Here is a 22,265-nt window from a genome sequence, read left to right on the forward strand (position 1 = left end):
CCAGTCCAGCGATAATACCACTAGACCATTGCCTCCCCTAAATGCCCAGCAATTCTCCAGAAAGACTGGCATCCTTCAGGAAACCAATTCCTTTCCAAGAGTAGCCTCAGGCAGAAGAAGGCAGAAGGTCACATTTCTATCAACATGTGAATCTGACAAAAACAGATGCTGTTGTTTCATGTCTGCGTACACTTTAATAGGGCACAATCCCCTGGATGCCATCTGCTTCACTTTCTCTGTCAATTGCAATGAGGATCTACATAGGGAGTGTCTAATCTGGAAGCCCAGTGAACTCAAAACAGACAGAGACCTGACATAAATAATCCTACTCCTTGGTTCATCATCACCACCACCACCTCCAAACCATGTGAATTCACCCTTCTGCTGAGTGGGGAGGAAGGGGAAGCTGATGAACAACAGGCTGTGCAAAGCCTTGGTTGATAGTTCCTGTGGCTCGAGTTGGGTCAATTGTCACTTCCCAACTGGTGATTTTCAGCACATGCTGCAGGTCAAACCTGGGCTCTTCCTGCCTCTAAGACCTACTGTCTCACCAAGGTGAGTTTTCAATTGCTCAAGATTGAATGTTCTCCTGGTGTCTGTGTGGGTTTCCTCTGGTTGCTCTGGTTTCCTCCCACAAATGTGCAAGTTAGGTGGATTGGCAATGCTAAATTGTCGAACATGTCCAGGGATATGCACGCGAGGTAGAAAAACCATGGGAAATACAGGATTAGGGTAGGGGTGAGTCTGGGTGGGATGCTCTTCAGAAGATCAGTGTGGACCCAATGGGCCGAATGGCCTGCTTCCCCATCTTAGAGATTCTATGATTCTACGATAAACATTAACAAGCTTCCTTGTGGGTTTTTTTCTCACCAGGGAATTTTTCAAACTGGTATCCATCTCTCACTGTACACAGTGTAGCCTCCCAACCTGCCAGTACTGGTCCAATAAGAACTCACCCTGTGCCTAATTTTAATCATCAGAGAACACACAGATGCCTAATGACGCTAAGGAGTTACTTAACGAGATGCAAAGATTGAAATCATAATCCAGTTGAACGCAGCAGATGCTGTGGGAATAACATCACAAGTCTTTGAGCAGCTCATGGTGCAATGGGAATAATCATTAGCTTTAGTCAATAATTTACTGCCAGAGCATGTTGAAACAGAATCGATTTTGGGATTATCCCACTGCTGTTAATGAAAGTGAACTTGCGGGAGGTCTGCTAATAGCATGAAACATTTCTTAGGCTTTACCATCTTGGCCATTTAACCAATATTAATCAACTGAGAACTGCAGCTATAAGTGCTAAAAATTAATTGAGCAGTAAATATATATCAAGTCTATCAGCATTAATACTGTGGTGTGGAGAAACTGTATAAGTGCTGATCAATTATCTCACTGACCTGTAAAACTTCTTTTTGGAATGATCTGTCAAATCATGCTGCCTTCACATCACACAAGCATAGTTTTGATGTGAAGTTAAATTCATTTGCAAAGATTCTAAACTCCGAAGTAAATCAGAGATCCATCACACATCAACTCTCACTCTGTTGGCTCCCAGGTTAAATGGGTCCCCAGCAGTGCATTCAGGCTAGATTTATCCTCCAACAACATATCAGTGCAAGACCAACTCACAAATCTAATGTAAATACACCTTTATTGTCATAGATTTATGAGAAGTTTAAATGGAGATCTTCTCATATAGATAAATATGTCACTACTTACAATATGTAATTAATATTACTGTATAATGAGCACCAATTATGGAGAGTTTGTTGTAGTTGAGCAAAATATTAACAGCTTGTTTGGCAAAAACCGGTTAGCTATTTCCTTTATGAATGTTGGAGTTAATTATTGCCCTGAGTTCTGATTCTCCAGGTAAATAATTAAAAGATTCCTCATGTAATTCCTCAGTGAGGTTCTCCTGCTTGTGCAGCTGGCTAAATTCTAGAAAGCCTAACAAAGTCAGGCTAGTAAACTGGCAGATCATAGGCAGCCATACAGGATTGCTGTAGTGAGATGAAAGTAAAAATGATGGAAATACTTGACAGGGAAGGCAGAACCTATACTTCAGAAGTATAGTCTTTCAGTAGAACCCTGATAAGTCACATATCATTAACTCTACTTTTCTCTTCACAGGTGCTACCTGGCCTGATGTGTTTCCAACAGTTTCTACTTTTAGTTTGGACTTTCAGCTCTCTGCAGTATTTTGCTGCAATGGGAATCATGAATCCACAATATTCTTGTCTCTTGTAAAATTTTGTTCACTTGCGTTATCCTTTGGAGGTGCCCATATCACTGTGGTATAATTCCGGGGCTAGAAGTGGAATGTTTATCTAGAACATAATGAATGACTTGGGTAATGAAGTTTCTTTTAGCCAAAATGTTGAAGGTAAGCAATCTGTTGCCAATGGGAAATGGAACACAGGTAGTGCAATGGGGGACCCCTAGTAGCTAGTTGATCCAAACCCCACCTAATCTTAACCTTTTGGATTAAAGAGGGAGAAAAGTTTAAGACTCAACTTCTGTCTGCTGTTGTAACCAGGGCAGTGAATGCTCCAGCTGGTTTGCTGGGTCAATCAATGCTGTAGGCACATAATGATAATGATACACATGGCAGCCAAAGTTAGACAGGCAGTGTGATGGGCTACAGATAGAAACAGAAGAACTGTGGAGAAGCCAGAGGAGCTAAAATGACAAAAGCACTAAATTTCAATCAGCCAAATCCCAACAATAAAGACATTTGTACCATGACATATGTTTATTGTTTATTTAGCCACAGTATGATGGACGGTTCAGAAATGACAGTTAATTCAGGTACATAAAGAAGTAATGCACAAAAATGAGTGTCAGTGAGAGGAAGATTATATCAGGTTTGAAGGAACAGTGTAACAAAAGGGCACCAATCAATTGCAATCATTAGAGAAGTGACTCCAATCACAGGCATCAGATGTAGCAACCAATCTACGAAGATGCTAATTATCTCAAATAACTCAAATGTCACAATCATTTATGTTAACAATGGAATAGAGCTGAGTGTCTTGTTATAATATCAACAAGGTGGTTGTGGGGAAGAAATTTATCAGATTGACCTTGCACTCATCAGGATCTGTGATGACTGATACTATACTGCAATTTCTACAGAGTGAAGGAGAGATACTGCGCAGAGTGAATGAGAGATATTACACAGAGTGAATGAGAGATACTAACAGAGTGAAGGAGAGATACTACACAGAGTGAATGAGAGATATTACACAGAGTGAATGAGAGATATTACACAGAGTGAATGAGAGATACTAACAGAGTGAAGGAGAGATACAGAGTGAAATAGTAACTGAATGGATGTGTCAAACACTTCAGTTAACCACTTAAGTTAACTTCAGATGAACTCAAAATATATCCAGATCTACAAAAGTCTTTTAACTGGCTGATCAACAAAAAAGACATATCTTTTGTAAAATAAAATATAGAAATTATCTTTCCACATTAGAAGATTATGAATGAAGCAGAAAACCAAACTGGTCATGAGTTGCAAGTGAACAAATTATTAACAATGAACCAATTAAAAATGCTAACAAAACAAGGGAGAATAGGATTGAAACGTTGTGAATTTATAAGAAACATGCGTTGTGTCAATGTATGTGAATTGTGTTTAATTGTGTACACATATAGGGCATTAATTGGAGTTTCTTACTGAAGACATTCCAGTAGTGTCCATATCTCTGGGTCAGAAGGTTTGAGTTCAAGTTCAGCCTGCCTCAGGGGTGTGGTGACATAACACATCCAAACAGTTTGATTAAGAATAATTTTGAAGGGACCCTTGTGATGCAGTGGCAGTGTCCCTGTGTCTGGGCTAAAAGACCTGGGTTCAACATCCACCTCAGGATGTGATTGCCACAAAGGTATACCACTACACAATTAAATGAGTGGGCGGCACGGTGGCACAGTGGTTAGCACTGCTGCCTCGCAGCGCCGGAGACCCGGGTTCAATTCCCGCCTCAGGCGACTGACTGTGTGGAGTTTGCACGTTCTCCCCGTGTCTGCGTGGGTTTCCTCCGGGTGCTCCGGTTTCCTCCCACAGTCCAAAGATGTGCAGGTCAGGTGAATTGGCCATGCTAAATTGCCCGTAGTGTTAGGTAAGGGGTAGATGTAGATGTAGATGTAGGGGTATGAGTGGGTTACGTTTCGGCGGGGCGGTGTGGACTTGTTGGGCCGAAGGGCCTGTTTCCACACTGTAAGTAATCTCATCCAAACAGGCTGATATAGATTTATTTTAAGGGCTAGTTTCCCAGTTAATTTGTAATGTGTAATTGACTTTTGTGTTGGTTTCACTAAATTGGGGTATGTGGGATTAAGTTAGGAAGCTTTTGCCCGTAATGTTTCACTACTCAATAACTGTAAGACTGAGTAAAGATTAGGTTCAGCTTCATCCTTCAACTAGCTTTCCAGACCAGAACATAAGGATCCTGGTTAGGCCACATTGAAGTATGGTCCACAGTTCCGACCTCCCTGCAATAAAAAAAAGACCATAAAAGCAGGAAGCATTGGAAGATTATGGTCATCTAGAAAGATTGAAGAGGACAGGGATTTATAATTGTGAAAAGCAAAGACTTAGATGTGGCCAAATGGAACCTGTTAAGATTAGAATAGGTTTGAGAGGTAGCTATGGAGACAATGTGAGAGAATCCAAACCCAATGGCGATCATTTTAAGCTATTTACCCCAAAATCCATTAGCCAAATAAACAGAAATCTCTTTACTCAAAGTGGATAGTATGTGGAACAATACTGGTGAGGCAAACAGCTTAGATCTTTCAAAAGGACACTGTGCAAGTACATGAGAGTAAATGCAATTGAAAGATATGTTTCAAAGCTGAGGTGAGATAGGTTGAGTAGCAGAATGATCATAGACTGCAAAACAGCAACAGAATAATTGGGCTGAACAGAACATTTTTGTGCTCTTTATATAATTTTATTTTAAACTTGAATGCTGTCATATATTTTAATGACTGATCATAGATGGATTTACAACTCATTTAATTGATTACATTTAGAAAGGTTGACAATGTTAAGGTAGTTGAGCTGAATCACTATAAGTCAAATGCAGGAATATACATGTAGTGATTGGAATCAGGGCCAGGTGGATCTCATTGACTTGATTGGTGTTGTTAACCTGGCCCAATCAGGGAGTTCTGGCTGACGGATATAAACAGGAGATTAAGGAAGGAAAAAAAAAACAGAAGATTCAGAAGGTCTCCTCAGTCTAGGGACTGACTTTGAGTTGGCTGGTCAGAGCCTATGTACCATGCACATGTAAATAAAGGGTTACCTGGTGACAGGATACCAGCCTCTGAGCAGTTAGTTCAATACCCAACTTGTTACTCACAGATAGGAGTGGAATGGAAGGGGAAGAAAAGTTAATTTGATGTCAAATAAAAATTCAAGGTCAGAGTTGGATTGTCACACTTCAGTATCACCAAGAATGGTCAATAAAATCACATTGAGGGTGACCTTATAGAGGTTTAGAAAATCATGAGGGGCATGGATAGGATAAAAAGATGATGTTTTTCCTTGTGGTGGAGGAGTCCAGAACTAGAGGGCATAGGTTTAGGGTGAGAGGGGAAAGACATAAAAGAGATGTAAGGAGCAACTTTTTCACTCAGAGGGTGGTATGTGTATGGAATGAGCTGCCAGAGGAAGTGGTGGAGGCTGGTACAATTGCAACATTTAAAAGGCATTTGGATGGGTATATGAATAGGAAAGGTTTGGAGGGATATGGGCCAGGTACTGGCAGATGGACTAGATTGGGTTGGAATATCTGGTCGGCATGGACAAGTTAGACCGAATGGTCTGTTTCATGCTGTACAACCCTATGACACTATGACATTGTGAGTTGGAATTGTGATTTCAGATCCCTAAGTTTGTCTTATGTGAAAAGATTAATATCTCAAACTAACACTCATGAAACATTATAAGTAAATATATAAGTGACATGTTTTTTTCAAATGCCAATTATTTATTTAGTCATTCAGAAACTTATAATTTTAAAAATCCTGAAGAACTCAAAAAACTGGTCTGTCCAAATTCAGAGAAAAGGTAATTCAGATGCTGAAAATTTAAAATATGATTCTGAAATAAATGATGGGGAAATTTGCGCAACTCTTAAGATGAGAACATTTTGGGACTGTAACTGAAGTCATTAGGAAACAAACATAATAAGCAAGGGAAAGCTGTTCTTTATATTCAGTAAATGAATAATTTCCATTAGTATGGATTACATCGGCAAGATTGTACGAATTATCCAAACCTCACAACTCCAAATATTCCAATGGGACAGCTGGCATGTATTTTCCATTCATAGAAAATTACAGCGCAGTACACGCCCTTCGGCCCTCGATGTTGCGCTGACCTGTCATATCAATCTGAAGCCCATTTAAACTACACTATTCCATGTACGTCCATATGCTTGCCCAATACGACTTAAACGTACTTAAAGTTGGCGAATCTACTACCGTTCCATACCCTTACCACTCTCTGAGTAAAGAAACTACCTCTGACATCTGTCCAAATCTATCACCCCTCAATTTAAAGCTATGTCCCCTCGTGCTCGCCATCACCATTCTTGGAAAAAGGCTCTCCCTGTCCACCCTATCTAACCCTCTGATTATCTTATATGTCTCCGTTAAGTCACCTCTCAACCTTCTTCTCTATAACAAAAACAGCCTTAAGTCCCTCAGCCTTTCCCCGTAAGACCTTCCCTCCAAACCAGGCAACATCCTAGTAAATCTCCTCTGCACCCTTTCCAAAGCTTCCACATTCTTCTTATAATGCGGTGACCAGAACTGTACACAATACTCCAAGTGCGGCTGCACCAGAGTTTTGTACAGCTGTAGCATAACCTCATGGTTCCAGAACTCAATCCCTCTATGAAAAAAGCTAAAACACTGTATGCCTTCTTAACAACCCTGTCAACCTGGGTGGCAACTTTCAAGGATCTGTGTACCTGGACACCGAGATCTCTCTGTTCATCTGCACTACCAAGAATCTTACCATTAGCCCAGTACTTTGCATCCCTTATATCATTTGAGAAAGCAAAATAAAGGAAAGCCAGATAGGATTTATACATGGAATATATCATGAGAAAGCTCTTAAATTGGGTTTTATCAAACATATTGATATGCTTTATCTTTACATTAACTATAGATATCCTTGGGCAATTCTGGATCAACTACATGAGGATTAAAAATAACTTCTTATTTGTAAATGACTAATTGGATATGTATGTGAAGAGGGAAAATTTGCAGGATTTGAGGAAAAGTGCTGGGGGTGGAGTGTGACTCACTCTCATAGAGGACCAGCTTGATTACAAAACATATGACCTCTTTCTGTGTTGCAGTCGTTCTATCGTTCTATATGTGTTTCATGTTATACCTGCACCTCGTGGTACTTGCATCTGTTTCTGTAGCTGTTGCTTTGTTTCTTGAAACAGGTCACAAGCCTATCACCAGCATGGCTCTACTCATCAATTCAATATGGCTAACCAGAAGGTTTGTTACCTGCCACAGGAGGACTGAAAAGATTAACAGATTGATAGCCAATCCCCTTGGCCATGTAATGAAAGCACTTTCTGTGGTCATTGAGGCCCAGAGTAGGACTTGAACCTAGAGGCAGGAACATTTTTCACTCTGCCACAGAGACCCCCTCTAGGATAGGACTTGTATAGTATGCAATTATCAAACATCATTATATCTACAATTTACCTGTCAGCATTTTCAGTTCCCTTTTGACCACCTCCAAGTCTGAAGTCACTAAGGCTGTACAGCCCAGAAAATCCATGCTGGCATTTGATTTCTCTCCATCCAAGTGCTTGGTCACTAGGTTATTGAAAAACCTGCGCAGTGCCATATGTTCATGCACCGAAGCTGGTGTAAGTGTCTGAGTTTCTCCAGCACCACAGATGTGAACTGCATCTTGTTGATTATGAGGAATGAAGGCGATGGATTTGACTTTCTTTCCATTTAAAGCTTCAGCAACCTGCGCTAGGATAGAGTCCAGTGTGGAGGACTCATATACATAATTCACCACAGTCACGTACGGCCATGACACTTCTGTAACATCGGAACAAAGTTTAACTTTATCACAGATTATTAAAAGTCTAGGAATGGATAAACCCTGTGTGACATCCGATCCAACAGGGCTTTGCCCCTCTGTGTAGTTTCCTTCAGTTATTTGTTGATCAGAGTAATTTCCACCTTGGCTAGATCTGGCGCTGTGTGTTTCCTCCACTCCAGGTCTACCTGTATTCTTTCTTCTTTTATGGTCCTTTGGATTATTCGAACATGGCTCAACCTTGCTATCAGATGAATCTGAAATAACCCCACTGTCTGTCTGCATTGAAGATCTCCTTATGTTGTGGCCAGGATTGACAGTTGTACTACTCATTTTGGACTATTAAGCAGTGCACCAGGGCTCAGTGATATTTTTGAAAGGGATTTCTGCTCAGGTTTGAATGGTGCGTCACCACAATGTATTGTTTTCCAGGTTTTGGGATCAGCATTCAAACACTGACCCTAGACTTTGTGCTGTGAAGTGTCAACTGTTTGTTAAATCTTCCTGAAGTCATTGGCAGTAGCATCCTCATCTCCAATGTGGGATGTGAACTGTACAAAGCTTCTGCAGTTTCATATGCTGCCGGGACATCAAAATCTTCTTTAGACTGGGGAGGGAATGAAGGAGAAGCAGCCCTTCATTTCTTTCAAATGGAAACATGTTTTCTATTAAGAAGAAAAACATCAATAAATTTAGAAATTCAGAATTGCTGAAGATTGTTCAATTATGTTAAATGTACCTTCAAACGTACCCATAGAAAATAAAAACAACTTCTTGTAAAGTGTTCAATTATCAACTGAAATAATTTTACACATACTTTAATATCTCTGAAAAGAGGAAAGTGAGAAAAACAACATAACATTGAGACATTTTCAACTCTGTGATAGCTATGTTTGTCAAAGACCAGAACTGGAACTATTCGACAATGAGGAAAAATTGAAGATGCTGAGGCTTTTTCTTCATTAAAAGAAAAAGTTCACCTGAGAGTTGAAAAAGATCAACGGTTCAATAGGGTAGGCATCAATCCACGTATAAAGTGATTCAAAAGCCAAGGGCCACACACATAAGACAGTCACTAATAATCCAACAGGGAATTCACAAGAAACCTACCCCAGAGGATAGTTAGACCTGGAACCTGACACACCGAGAGAAGTGAATGCAAATATCAAAAGTGAACAGTCTAGAGCAGGCTGTGAGGGAGAATAAGAATGGTGATTGGACCAGATATAGTGTGGGAGGAGTCCCTGGGCAGAATATTCGCAGACCTACACCAATGGGCCTCAATGGCGTTTCTATGATGAAAACATGATGAAATTCGATATCTGTCCCGGAGTTTCTTTAACATTTGCTCTCTCCTTCAGCATCAAGTTTCTCCAGAGGCTGTCCATATCTTGCTGGTTAGTGCTCCAGCCAAGTATGAAACAGTCCGTTCCACAAATTCTAGTGTGAAGCACTGACCGGTGCTAAATAACCAATAGCTCCAGCTTTACTCAGGTATTCGCGATTTTTTTTTCACTCTAACCTTACTGTACCTGCTCTCCTAACCTTGTTTTCAGCACTTTCCAATCCTTTTTCCGCCGCTTCTTCCTGTAAAAACGAGAACTGCACTCAGCAACTACTTTGCATCCATTGCATTCCGCTGACTTCTTGTTTTTTTTCTCCGACAAACTTCAGGGGAGTTGCTCCAAATTTGGGAGGGGGAAGGAAACAGGGAGCTGTCCTTGAAGTCAGCAGAGCTGCAGCCGAAAGCGTCCCCTGTTGCTATTGGAAACCCCGGCTGGGTCTGAGCGCTGCTGCCAATCACAGTCGGGGGGGCGTGGCCTGCACTGGGGATTGATACATTGGGCTCTAACGAGTAAGGCAACATTGAAGAGCACCCAGCCCGAATATATTGCCCTTTTGCCTGCCCCGATACCCCAACTTTGGAGGTACAGACAGAAAACTTAAGGAATGCAGCATGGCCTTATTCAAAATGAGTCAGATTTGACAGGGAACAAAGGAAGCCATCTAGTTATGATGCTGTGGTGAAAAGCTTAGGAATCCAAATAAAACATAAATTGGAAGATGGCTTTGGTTTAAAAAAACACAAATAGCTGGAGGCGATAATATGAAATACGAATACTTTGATTAGCAGCAGGTTAAGCCCTTGGATGTGAGTATCTAACTTACTTCCTTATCTCACAGGCTTCCTCCAACTAGAATTATCGGTTCAGGAAATAGTTGACGTGAAAATTGATTGAGAGTTCAAGCTGTGTGCGTGTGTGTGTGTGTGTGAGGCCATCCGGTTGTTTGAATGGAAAGGCTTGTCCGTTAAATGGGGTGGTTGCGTAAATCTAAAGCTCAAACATCCCCGACGTAAGGAAAGACTTGGGTTTATACAGCACATTTCATGACCACCAGATGTCCCAAAGTGCTTTACAGCCGATGGAATACTTTCGATGTGGATTCTTGAATTGGCTGTCATGTGGGAATCATGCTCAAAAATAGCAGTGTCATAATAAACAGATATTCTGCTTTTGTGATGTTGATTGACAGATAAATATGGACTAGGGCACCAGGGATAACTCCTCTATGCTCATCTTCTTCAAAACAGTGCTGTGGGATATTTTACATCCAGCCAAGAAAATAAAGACAGGGCTTTGTTTGAAATCTCATTCAAAAGATGATATGGAACTCTGACAGTGCAGCACTCCCTCAGAACTGTCAGCTTTGACTGCTTATTGAAACACTGGAGTGGGAACTGAACATGAAACTCTGTGGTTCAGAAGTGAAATTGCTGCCATCTGAGTGTCTTTGGCAGTGATAGGGGTGCATTTGTTTTGTGGGGTAAGGGGAGCAGGAATTATTTCAATATATTTTTGGTTTGTTCTTTCAGATTATGGCAATTCTGTAGGACATACAGGTGCAAGGATTATTATTAATCACAATAACCCTTACTTCTGAAAGGAATCATAATTCTAACAATTGCTGTAAATCAATGTCTCTGGTGCATTAGGAGATATGTTCCGTCAGTAAAGAACAAATTGGGTTGAGTCTAGGTTTGACAGCATTGCCCTTTCCTGTGGTGACAAATGTTCTCTTTTGCATTCAGTTAATCATCGATTATACACAATTTATAAAAGACCTGCCCTACAGCTGACTAATGCTCTATGTGTTTTGTACCTTTTGGTTAACAACAATTGTGAGCATTATTGCTTTCTTCTCTCAAGAGAATGTTACATGGAAATTATGGTTCAGAAATGTAATGACAGTCCCCACTGTCCTGATATAGTATTTATGCCACATAAGTCTCAAACCACTCTTACTTCACCTAACTCAATTTGTATTCGCTCTATTCAACTCTCCTTCATGTATTTATTTACTCATCTACTAATGCCCCTGGAAAAAATATTTTTCCCCTTATCAATATGTCTTAGGCCACAGCATAGTCATAAAGGTGAGATCACACTTAGGATGCTGTGCTCTGTTTTCCTTGGTTGAAGAGTTTAGAACGAAGACACATATTCTCAGGAAAAAGGATGGCATGAATTTGCATCCAAAGAATATTTTACCTGATGTGGCAGATGTTACCTCCTGTAACATAAAAGCTGAGTGTGAATATAGTGGTATTGAAGAATTCAACAGAAATTTATTACAACCAACCACTATGTACAAACATTACATTCCTTAGACACTTAATTGTCTGGGGAAATATTAAGCTACTATTTTACAACAGAGAAGTATGCTTTCAGACAATTATCAGGCTTCAAGTGATCTGAGTTAACATGGAGAATGAGACCTTTACATCTTCAGCTCACATGCTACGATGCAGTGGTGAAATAATAAGTCATCTCTTAAAAGCATATTGACATACTTACCAAAAGACATAACACTACAGACGTACATTACTGTTTATAGGCAGATGTTGGTAACAATTAAGCTAACAATTCAACTTCAATGAAATGCTTTTGAGTTTGAATAATTCATACTGATCCAGTGATTGTATGCCCATCTGGAATGGTATATAATGTTCTGTGTCATATTTGGTTGACAACTTGGTTGTGTTGCTGTTACTTGTTACCACCCAATATCACCACATAATATCCACCCTCAATACTGTCTCTCACTCATCATGCATGATTGGTCTACCGTATATCAGTCTAAGTTGATTTCTGTTCCTTTGCAAAACAACGCCATGACCAGGTGTTCTGAAGAAGGGTCACTGCACTTGAAGTGTTAAGTTTACTTTCTCTCCACAGATGCTGCCATACCTGTTGAGTTTCTCCAGCGATTTCTGTTTTTGCTCCATGATGAATAATGATTTTGTATGATCTGGGCTGGTAGCATATTTGAGAAAACTTTGCTGGTAACTACATGTTCATATTTGTATTTCTAAGTCGCACTCTCCGCCTGGAGTACACTTTTGGTATTTCTCCATCTATTTGCCCATTGTGTATCCGTTTAATTTGCCTCCACCTTAAAAATTTCCTGTATCTTGAGCGACCGGTCCAGACCCTGGAGGAACATATCGATGACCTCGAAAATCAAGGTCGTTGGAAAAATATTCGGTTGCTGGGCCTTCCCAAATGGGAGAAGGAAGGTCAGCTTGTAGGTTTCCTGGAGCAATGGCTCCCACGGCTTTTGAAACTGGAGTCAGAGTTGGGCCGGGTGTGGGTGGAGCAGGCCCACCGGGTTGCTGTACACAGGCCCGGGTCGGACCAGCGCTCCCACCCAGTCCCAGAGCAACTTCAATACTACAGGGAAAAAAATTGTTGCTGGAGGCCTCCAGAGTCTTGGGGAAGGATCCCCATGCCATAATGTACAAGGGCTCCATGATAATGTTGTTTCAGGACTTCTCTCCGGTTGTGATCTGCAAGAGGAGGGCATTTGATGAAGCAAAGAAGCATCTGAGAGACTTAAATATTCAATATTCCGTGTGATATCTGGCAATGATGCACTTCAGTCATGGAGGATCTGTATATAACTTTGGATCATTGGAAAAAGTAAAAGAATTCCTGGACGCTCTCAAATAGACTGCAGGACTTGAACTGTATGGCCAACAACTTTATTTTACCCTCCCTTTGTCTCTCTTTCTTCTTCTCTCCCTCTTTCTTTTCTCCATCTTTCCTTGGTGCGGGGGTTGTTCCTTATTCTTTGGTTTCTTATTTATGGCTCATGTGGTTTATTTAATTATTGGAGGATGTCTCTGAGTGGGTTTTTATTCTCTTACTTAGTTGCTTAATACTTGCTGGGCTTGTAATTTTGTAATCTTTAATATTTTTATCTTGTGTTGTTGTGTTAAGCACATCTAGGTGATAGTGGGGGGGGGGGAGGGGATGGGTGGGATGCCCACTTTTAACTCCTGTTTTATAAGATACTGGAATTTATTTACTTTATTTTGTAATGCCTGGGCCGAGGGCGGGGCTCTAGCTGGGAGAGGTTATGGCGAGATTATTGGAAGGTAATAGTGCCCCCTGTGAGCAAGGGGGGAAAGTTTCCCTTCAAATATGCTTTATCTTATTTTTATTTAGGAGTAGTTTTTAGTTGTTTTGATTTAACTGTTTTAAAGAGTTTTTTTATATGTGAATTGATTTTGGTCGGTATTCAATGTTTTTTGGGTGGGATTCTTCTTCCAGGGGGTCTTGGGCTTGCTTGGATGAGCATGGCTAGCTATTTGTTTAGCTGGTGCATCTGGAATGTCAAGGGAAGCCATTTGCCAATCAAAAGGAAAAAAATATTATTAAGTCTTAAAAAAGAAAGGGTTGATGCACCTCTTTTACAGGAGAAACCTCTACTTGATAAGGAACACCGGAAGCTGCATCAGGGTGGCTTTGACCAGGTGTTTTTCTCCTCTTTCAGCCCAAAAAGTACGGGAGTAGTCATTCTTATTTGGAAGAATCTTCCCTTCCAAATGCTAAGTCAGATAAAAGATGAGTCTGGGCAGTATATATTGATTAAAGCCTTAGTACATGGAGAGGATTTTGAATCTTTATTGTCCTCCAGTACACCATTTTAAATTTGTAATAGAAGCGCTTTCTAAGTTGATGGCTCTCGGGGTCCGCCATAACATTATAGGGGGAGATTTTAATTGTATCATTGACCCAGATATGAACAGGATACCTAGGAGCTCTGTGGGTATACCTTTAAGGTCTAGGCAGCTGGCAGATCTGAATAGGGAGTTGGAGTTGGTAGATTTGTGGAGGTGTCCCCATCCTGAGGTTACGGACATTACTTTCTATTCTAACCCACACAAGTGCCATACCAGAATCGACATTTTTTTGTCCCCTCAACCCTTTTGAACTCAATATTGTCGTGTAAAATAGGTAACATAACTATTTTTGACCATGCCGCAATATATATGGAGGTTAAGACTAGTGATGATGGGATAGGTCCCTGACATTGGTGTATGGACCCTTTTTTATTGAAGGATAGCAAGTTCATAAAATATTTTTTGCAGGAATTTAAAACCTTCTGGGATATCAACTCAGGTATGGCCAGTAACTCCTTGACGATGTGGGAGACTGTAAAGGCATACGTGCGAGGCTAGGTTATTTCATATTCTGCAACCCAGAAAAGACAAAAGGGAGAGCAACAGCATCTGCTTGAGGCTTGCCTAAAGGCGGCTGAGACAGTGTATATTGAAAGGCCTTCCATTACTAAATGGATCACAGCCCTTAGGGCAAAATTGAATACCGCACTTACTCAAACAACAAAATGGGAGATGTTATTCACGAAGCAGAGATTATTTGAATACGGTGATAAGCCTGGCAGGTATCTAGCATACCTTGCCAGAAAGAAAAAGGCTCTCCAAGCTATTACGTCTATTAGAGACAGTGCTGGTACCCTGCCTTGCAATCATAAAAAGATCAATGCAGCCTTTGGGAAGTATTACTTTGAATTGTATAAGTCGCAGGACTGTGAGGATAGAACGAGGAAGATGGCCCTCCCGGGCCTAACCTTGAAGTAGGTGTCAGTTTTGAATGCCCCCCTGACAACCCAGGAAGTCCAGGAAGAGGTGCAACAGCTTTAGAGTGGCAAAGCCCCTGGACCAGATGGATTCCAGGCTGAGTTTTATAAAGAATTTATAGGAGAACTGGTCGGGCCACTTATAAATATGTATAACTATTCACACAGTCAGGGCTGCCTCCTGCCTTCTCTGAGAGAAGCAAATATTTACCTCATTCTTAAGAAAGCAAAGGCCCCAGATGACTGCTCTTCATGTAGACCCACATCCTTGTTAAATGTGGATTTTAAAATCCTCTCAAAAATGTTAGCATTAAGACTGGATACAGTCTTACCATTCAATATAAACGAGGACCAGACAGGGTTTATAAAGGGTTGCAGATCAACTAGTAACATTAGAAGAGTCTTAAATATGGTACAAGCCTGCCAGCAGGGAGCGATACTGGGCTTAGTTGTCTCCCCAGACGCAGAGAAGGCATTCGATTGGGTAGAATGGCCATATCTTTTTTTACACTTTGGAATGGTTTGGTGTTGGAGAGGTCTTTGCTAAATGGGTTTCAGTATTATATAATGATCCCAAAGCAGTGGTGATCACCAATGGTTTAAGTTCGGATAGCTTTAGCACTGGCAGGAGCTGTCGTCAGGGATGTCCTCTCTCACCATTATTATTTACACTAGTGATTGAACCGCTGGTGGAAGCTATACGAACAGACCCTAACATAACGGCTCTGGAGGCTGGATCAGGCAAGCACAAAATTACTGTCTATGTGGATGATATCCTCCTTTTCTTAAGGGATCCTTTGACATCTGTGCCCCGCTTAATTCAAGTGATCAATTTATTTGGTATGTTCTCAGGCTACAAATCAATTTTGTGAAATTGGAGGCTATGCCATTGGGAGGTCTTGCCAGTATATCCAACTTTCCGATGGATCCTGTTTTCCCTTTCGGCGGTCACTAGAAGTTTTCTGTATTTAGGTATTTTCATTACTCTGGTATTTGGTTAGCTATATAAAGCTAATTATACATACTTACTAGAGAAAATAAGATGGACCTTCAGCGCTGGGAAGATCTCCCAATATCTTGGTTAGGCAGAATATCCTTAGTTAAGATGAATATTTTACCTCATCTCTTATACCCTATGAGAATGCTCCGCTTGATGCTGCCGAAGCAGGCGTTGCTTAAGCTTTATGGATGGCTCAGCTCCTTTATTTGGAATCATAGATGACCCCTTATCATATTAGAAAAGCTGCAGCTTCCATAAGTAAGAGGAGGACTGGACTTTCCGGATTTCAGGTGGTACCAATTGAGCTCCCTATTATCTTATGTAGCTGATTGGATCTCTTGTGACCCATAATCAATCTGGTTAGATATTGAGGCCTCCCAAGCAAAATGTCCCCTCATCAATTTACTATTTATGGACAAGATGAGAGTTATTAAGGATTATTGTAAAAACCCTATTGTATTAAATACAATTAAAGTCTGGAGGATAATGCGACAAGATGAGGGTAACCTGCAAAAAACCTCCCCTTATACCCCTATAGTGGGAACATTAGGATTCCAGCCAGGGCTGACCAATGCTACATTCAAAATTTGGGACTCCAGAGGTATCTCCTGTTTGGGAGATCTGTTGGATGGGATGGTCATGATGTTCTTTGAGCAGCTACGCCAGAAGTTTGGACTGCCCAGCAGGGACCTCTTTCTGTATTTTCAAATACAAGATTTTATACAAAAGAAGACCACACTGATAATCAATCCTTATAAATCGGATGTGGAAAGGAGAGAGCTTCGGCTGATGGGTCTGCTCTCGGTCAGCACTCTCTACCACCTACTATGCAATAAGGTATCGCAGGACATGGAATGGTTATATAAAACCTGGAATCAAGAATTAGGGATAGAAATCTCCTTAGAAATGTGGGAGGGTGTCTCGGAAAATGCCAGGAAGATCTCTGTCTGTAACAGAACTCAGGCTACGCAATCGAAGATACTTCACATGGCTCACATGGCACCTGAACGACTTTCAAAGTTCAAGGCAGGAGCATCTCCGATGTGTCCTGAATGAAAAATCAAAGTTGGTACTCTCACGCATTGTCTGTGGACATGCCATAAGATCCGCAGTTATTGGGACAGAGTAGTGAATGCCTTGACAAAGATTTTGGGTATGGAGATTGGATTGGACCCAATGTCCCTACTCTTGGGCTCCCCAAATTTCCCCTCTTTGGATGCAGATAGGAGGAAATTATTCACTATCCTCCCCTTTTGGGCGAGAAAATATATTCTCATGAATTGTGTATCCGAAGGTCTCCCAGGACTTTCAAACTGGCACAGGATAGTCATGGAATATATGCCCCTGACTTCCTTACGAATATGGTGCACCAAAAAACAGAATTATTTTATAGAATATGGCAGCCCTTTTTGAACTGTACTGACACAGATATCTTGGCCATATTGTCTAGGGCCTTTGTTTAGCGATGGTAGTGGTTCTGGCTGGTTCAGGGGCCCTCGGGAGAAGGAATCCCGTATAAATATGGGTTCTGTTATGATGTGATATAAATCTATTTTGAGTATGTATTTAGTTATATACTTACCTATTTGTTTATTGTTAGTAATGCATGATATCCTATTTTATGTCTTGGTTGTTTGTTTGTAGGATAGATTAGTCGTTAAGTTTTTTTAAAACTTCACATTGGGTGTTGTTATTATACTGCAAAGTGGAATATACTAGTTGGTATTATTTTTGAAATTTTGTAAAAAATTTAAAAAAAATTTTTCAATGAAAATATCTGTTAAAAAAAACAAATCTTCTCAGATGTTTCTTTAAAAACATTAGTCCATCCCAGATGAAAAGTTTGGTGCTGGAAAAGCACAGCAGGTCAGGCACCATCAGAGGAGCAGAAAAATCAAGCTGATGGAGGCCTTATGCCTCAATCCTCCTGCTCCTCGGATGCTGTCTGACCTGTTGTGCTTTTCCAGCACCACACTTTTTGACTTTGATGTCCAGCATCTGCAGTCCTCACTTTCTCCATCAGTCCTTTCCAGGATAATGACCTTTTGCATCTGTTGTACTTGTTCATCTTTGTAAGTTTCTGACTGCAACTCTTTCTAGTGGTTCTGGCCAAATGTAGTTGATTTCATAATTAAGAGCATCTCTCCTGGCTTATATTCTCACTTCCAAGTCCATATCTTTGCAGATCGTTTATTGAGATCTGTGCACACTGGTAGTGCTGCCACTGCTGCACTATTGGCAACTACAAGGTAGAAGATTGCAGGAAGCCAAGATGAGCTTGTGTACTGGCTCTGCAGTGTGATTCTGTCAATGCATGGAGCTGGAATTATCAATAATCCAAAAACTCCATCGTTACTTTTGTAACATATGATTTCCTTTTGTGCTCTCGCACATTTAGAACTTGCAATTTAATTACCAAAACCTATTATGAGTTTCCTGTTTCTTTATTTGGCAGCAGAAGTGAGTGAATGCTTGGCTAGAAATAGTTCTAATTCTGATATTAACCAGAATGATACATCTTGCAAGAAAGAACAATAGGGAACTAACGTCTTCAGAAAAAATTCAATAGTATTTCATGCGTACATTTTTATCAAGCAATTTCTTCTTGGAGAAGCCAGGCTACAATGGAACACATGGTTTGAAATTAATCTTATTTTTCTTATAACTTTAACCATTAGATACAGTGCATGATTTTACTGCCTTCTGTGATCTGTAGAATAGTTTGATAGCTTGAATTATGAGCCTTGGAAAATAGGTGACTGTAATTTTTATGCCTTTGTATCATGTGTATAAACAGAAATACTTTGATTCTTTAGAAATGAGCTTCCAGATTGCCCCATGTAAATGTGTATGACAAGACTGTAAGCTGAATTTATGTTTTGGTCAATTAGCATTTATCATCTTCTAAGAATGACACAAAATAGGAAGAAAAATGATACTCCTCTCCAGCACCATAAATGAAGTGTAAAAAAAAGGTGTGAGAAAATATGGGATTAAGCCATGTGTGGTCTTCTAAAATAAGGTCCTTTAGGCTGTATTGAAGATATTAAAATACATGTTTTTGCAAATATTTTTGCAAGCAGAGCCTTATTCTAAGATTATGCAAACAAGCAGTCAGGTGTTGTAGATTAAATACATGTACATCTTGTACTCAGGAATGCCTAAAATAACTCTTGTCCTCGCACCACTCTCGCACATACACCCACAGACAATGTGACATAATTTACCTAAGATGTTGGAGTATTGACTTAATACATTGTTTTTGAAAATATGTATTCAATGCAGTATAGCAGCAAGAGGCTAGACATAAGGCAAAATGAGAGACTCTTACTCAGATTTTGATTATCCAAACTCTTCTTTGCACTACATTCTGCTTCATTCTTCCTTTTGTATTGGAATGAGGACCTAGAAGGTAAAATCAGTAGAACTTGTAAATGCCTCACTGGTCTGACTCATTTAGTATACTTCAAAACAGAGCTCCCTTATGAGTTTTATGTTCATTTGCAAGATGTTATGAGCAGAACCTAGCAAAATTTCTCAAATTATTAGTTCCAGATAGGATACCCAAAATTGCCAAGGCTTCTGGTGAGGAGGCGGTGATCTAGCTCCATTCTCTGTTCATCTGCCCCCTTGGTTGGTCACAACAAGAATAACTTACAAAATATCTCCACCCTTCCCTTGTTTATAACTTTATCTCAGACCAAATGAATTTTCATTTTCAAAGGATCCAATTTAACCAGATGTCCTCTAGTTAACAAAAGTATGAGTTTATTGGTTTAAAAATGATACGAAATAAAATGCAGCATACATACACAAAGCTTAGAAATGAGAAGTAAGTCCAAGAATGTTGAAAGTTAAGAGATATATGGTTTATCTGAGTTGGCCATGAAGAATAGACAGTGGAATGTTGATATGTCAATTTTGGGATTCTTGGTCTGGCAGGTTAGGTGAAATTCTTTTGCCCTATTTCTTTTGGATGGCTTGCCGGCTGGCTGGCTTCTGGCACTAAGAGTGATGAAATGTCCTCAATTGCAATACAGGTTAACTAGTGGATGGTTCAACTGTGACCTCAACTGCACACTAGGGTTAGAACTTTGGCTACTACACATGTGTACCTCAGTCCACACACATATGCCCCTGAGCTCAGTAACACACCTTCTTTTATTAACACATCTTCTTCCACTTGCACATACACACTAGGGTTGAACTTGTACTTGTGTAATCTTGAAAGGGGAAGATACAATCCAAGTCTCTTTGTCTTCTTCTCTTCCAACAGGATCACAGCCTGAGATAACTCCTAGGAGATTACATTTCAGATTGTAGAGTATTTCTCCCTTTTAATCCATCACTTTGAATTTTGACATGTTGTCAGGTGTGACAATCACTAGACAGCTACTGATTTTACATTTGCATCACTTTGCTTGGCCATAGCAGTCCTCTTTCTAAAAAGAAGAACATATTAGAATTAAAAATTTTGGTGTTGATTTGAGGTTATGATCTATGACCATGACACGAGTATCATTTTGTTTTATTTTTTTTCATCTTTTGGGAATTAAACAACAGATACTTTGCTGTTTGATTTGTTTATAGTGTAAGTGGAAACGATCCACATTTTCATCATGACATAAATAGAATGTATATATTTTCTGTGTTTGCACACATTAATAAACTGGATAAGACAGATTTCCTCAATTACTTGCCTGGAATGGGGCAGCCCGGTGGCATGTGGGCTCAGTGGTTAGCACTGCTGCCTCACAGCACCATGGACCTGGGTTTAAGTTCCATAATGGGCGACTGTCTGTGTGGAGTTTGCACATTCTCCCCATGCCTGCGTGGGTTTCCTCCGGGTGCTCCGATTTCCTTCCACAGTACAAAAATGTGCACGTTAGGTGAATTGGCCATGCTAAATTGCCCGTAGTGTTAGGTGAAGGAGAATGAGTCTGGGTGGATTACTCTTCAGAGAGTTGGTGTGGACTTGTTGGGCCAAAGGGTCTGTTTCCATACTGTAGGGAATCTAATCTAATGCTGGTCTCTAGCTTCCCACTCGGAAAGTTGATCATTCTCACTGAAAACAAAATGACCTAGTCAGTAATGATAAATAAATCAATGAGTGAAAATGGTAAACTGAAAAACCTGGCTGTTTATAAATACAAATGATCTACATTGCACTTCGTATAATGTCAAATTCAAACGATAATGCAACGTGTGAATACATTTGTAAAAGATATTGACTTGATATTTCAGCCTTTCTGATTTAAATCTCAAAAACAATCCAGAGCTGTATGAATTTGGAAGTCAACTGCATTTCACATCTGTGAAATGTGTCAATATTACAACGCAAAATAAGAATGGACAAATAGATAGGTATAGGAGAGGGAAGACTTTGGCTTGAAATTTTTTAAAAGTATTTATTTTAATCAATCCGCTTAAGAGGAATCTGGATGGGTAAATGAATAGGAAGGGTTTAGAGGGATATGGGCCAAGTGCTGGCAAATGGAACTAGATTACGTTAGGATATTTGGTCAACATGAACAAGTTGTTTTTGTGCTGTACATCTCTATGACTCTATGACAGGACACATATTTGGGTCAGGTGCAATTTAAACCCAGGCTTTCTAGCTCAGAGGAACAGAAAGTACCACTGTGCCATAAGTGGCTTTAAAATATTTGTTTTTTTTGAGAGCTTTTTGGGTGTTATTGAAAGTGATGCTCATGTATAAGAATTGTATTTTTAGAAAGTAAACCAAATTTATTTTGCTCTTAAATTGTGTCCTTGAAGCACTACAGCATGACAAACAATGTAAATTACAAGTTACCACAAAAAGTATCTATTTTTTCCATGAACTGTTTATCATTAGTGACTAGGTCATTTTGTTTTCAGTGAGAATGATCAACTTTCTAGTTAAATATTTAACCACTTTCACTTAGAATTAATGAAAGCTCACAAATGAAAAAATATTCCTCATTGGAGGAAAACAAAAAAGTAATGCAGTTGGGAATGAAGCAACAAACAGCACATAGACAAAATAAAATCACAAAAAGGAACCAAGTGTACTGTGTTCCAATGTCTTTCAAGATGATTTACACTGGGATGAATTGTATTTAGAGTCATGGAGCTCTACAGCATGGAAACACACCTTTCAGTCGAACTCATCCATTCTGACCAAATATCCTTAATTAAGGACCAGATATCTTGTCCCATTTGCCAAGATTT

At 40.0% G+C, this 22,265-nt stretch overlaps 1 protein-coding gene across 1 annotated transcript in view; it reads right to left on the minus strand.

The window, feature by feature from the left end:
- Positions 1-9,819, minus strand: part of LOC140468977 (uncharacterized) — a 94,633-nt gene extending 84,814 nt beyond the window's left edge. Inside the window, exons 1-2 of the mRNA XM_072565135.1 lie at positions 9,653-9,819; positions 7,759-8,772 (exon numbers count right to left, since the gene is read on the minus strand). Coding sequence (XP_072421236.1) covers positions 7,759-8,440 — 682 coding nt within the window. The 5' untranslated portion in view covers positions 8,441-8,772; positions 9,653-9,819. The remainder of the gene's footprint in view (positions 1-7,758; positions 8,773-9,652) is intronic.
- Between the last annotated feature and the right edge of the window lie 12,446 nt (positions 9,820-22,265).

Source organism: Chiloscyllium punctatum, chromosome 48 (genome assembly GCF_047496795.1).
Source record: "Chiloscyllium punctatum isolate Juve2018m chromosome 48, sChiPun1.3, whole genome shotgun sequence".
NCBI classification, from domain to species: domain Eukaryota; kingdom Metazoa; phylum Chordata; class Chondrichthyes; order Orectolobiformes; family Hemiscylliidae; genus Chiloscyllium; species Chiloscyllium punctatum.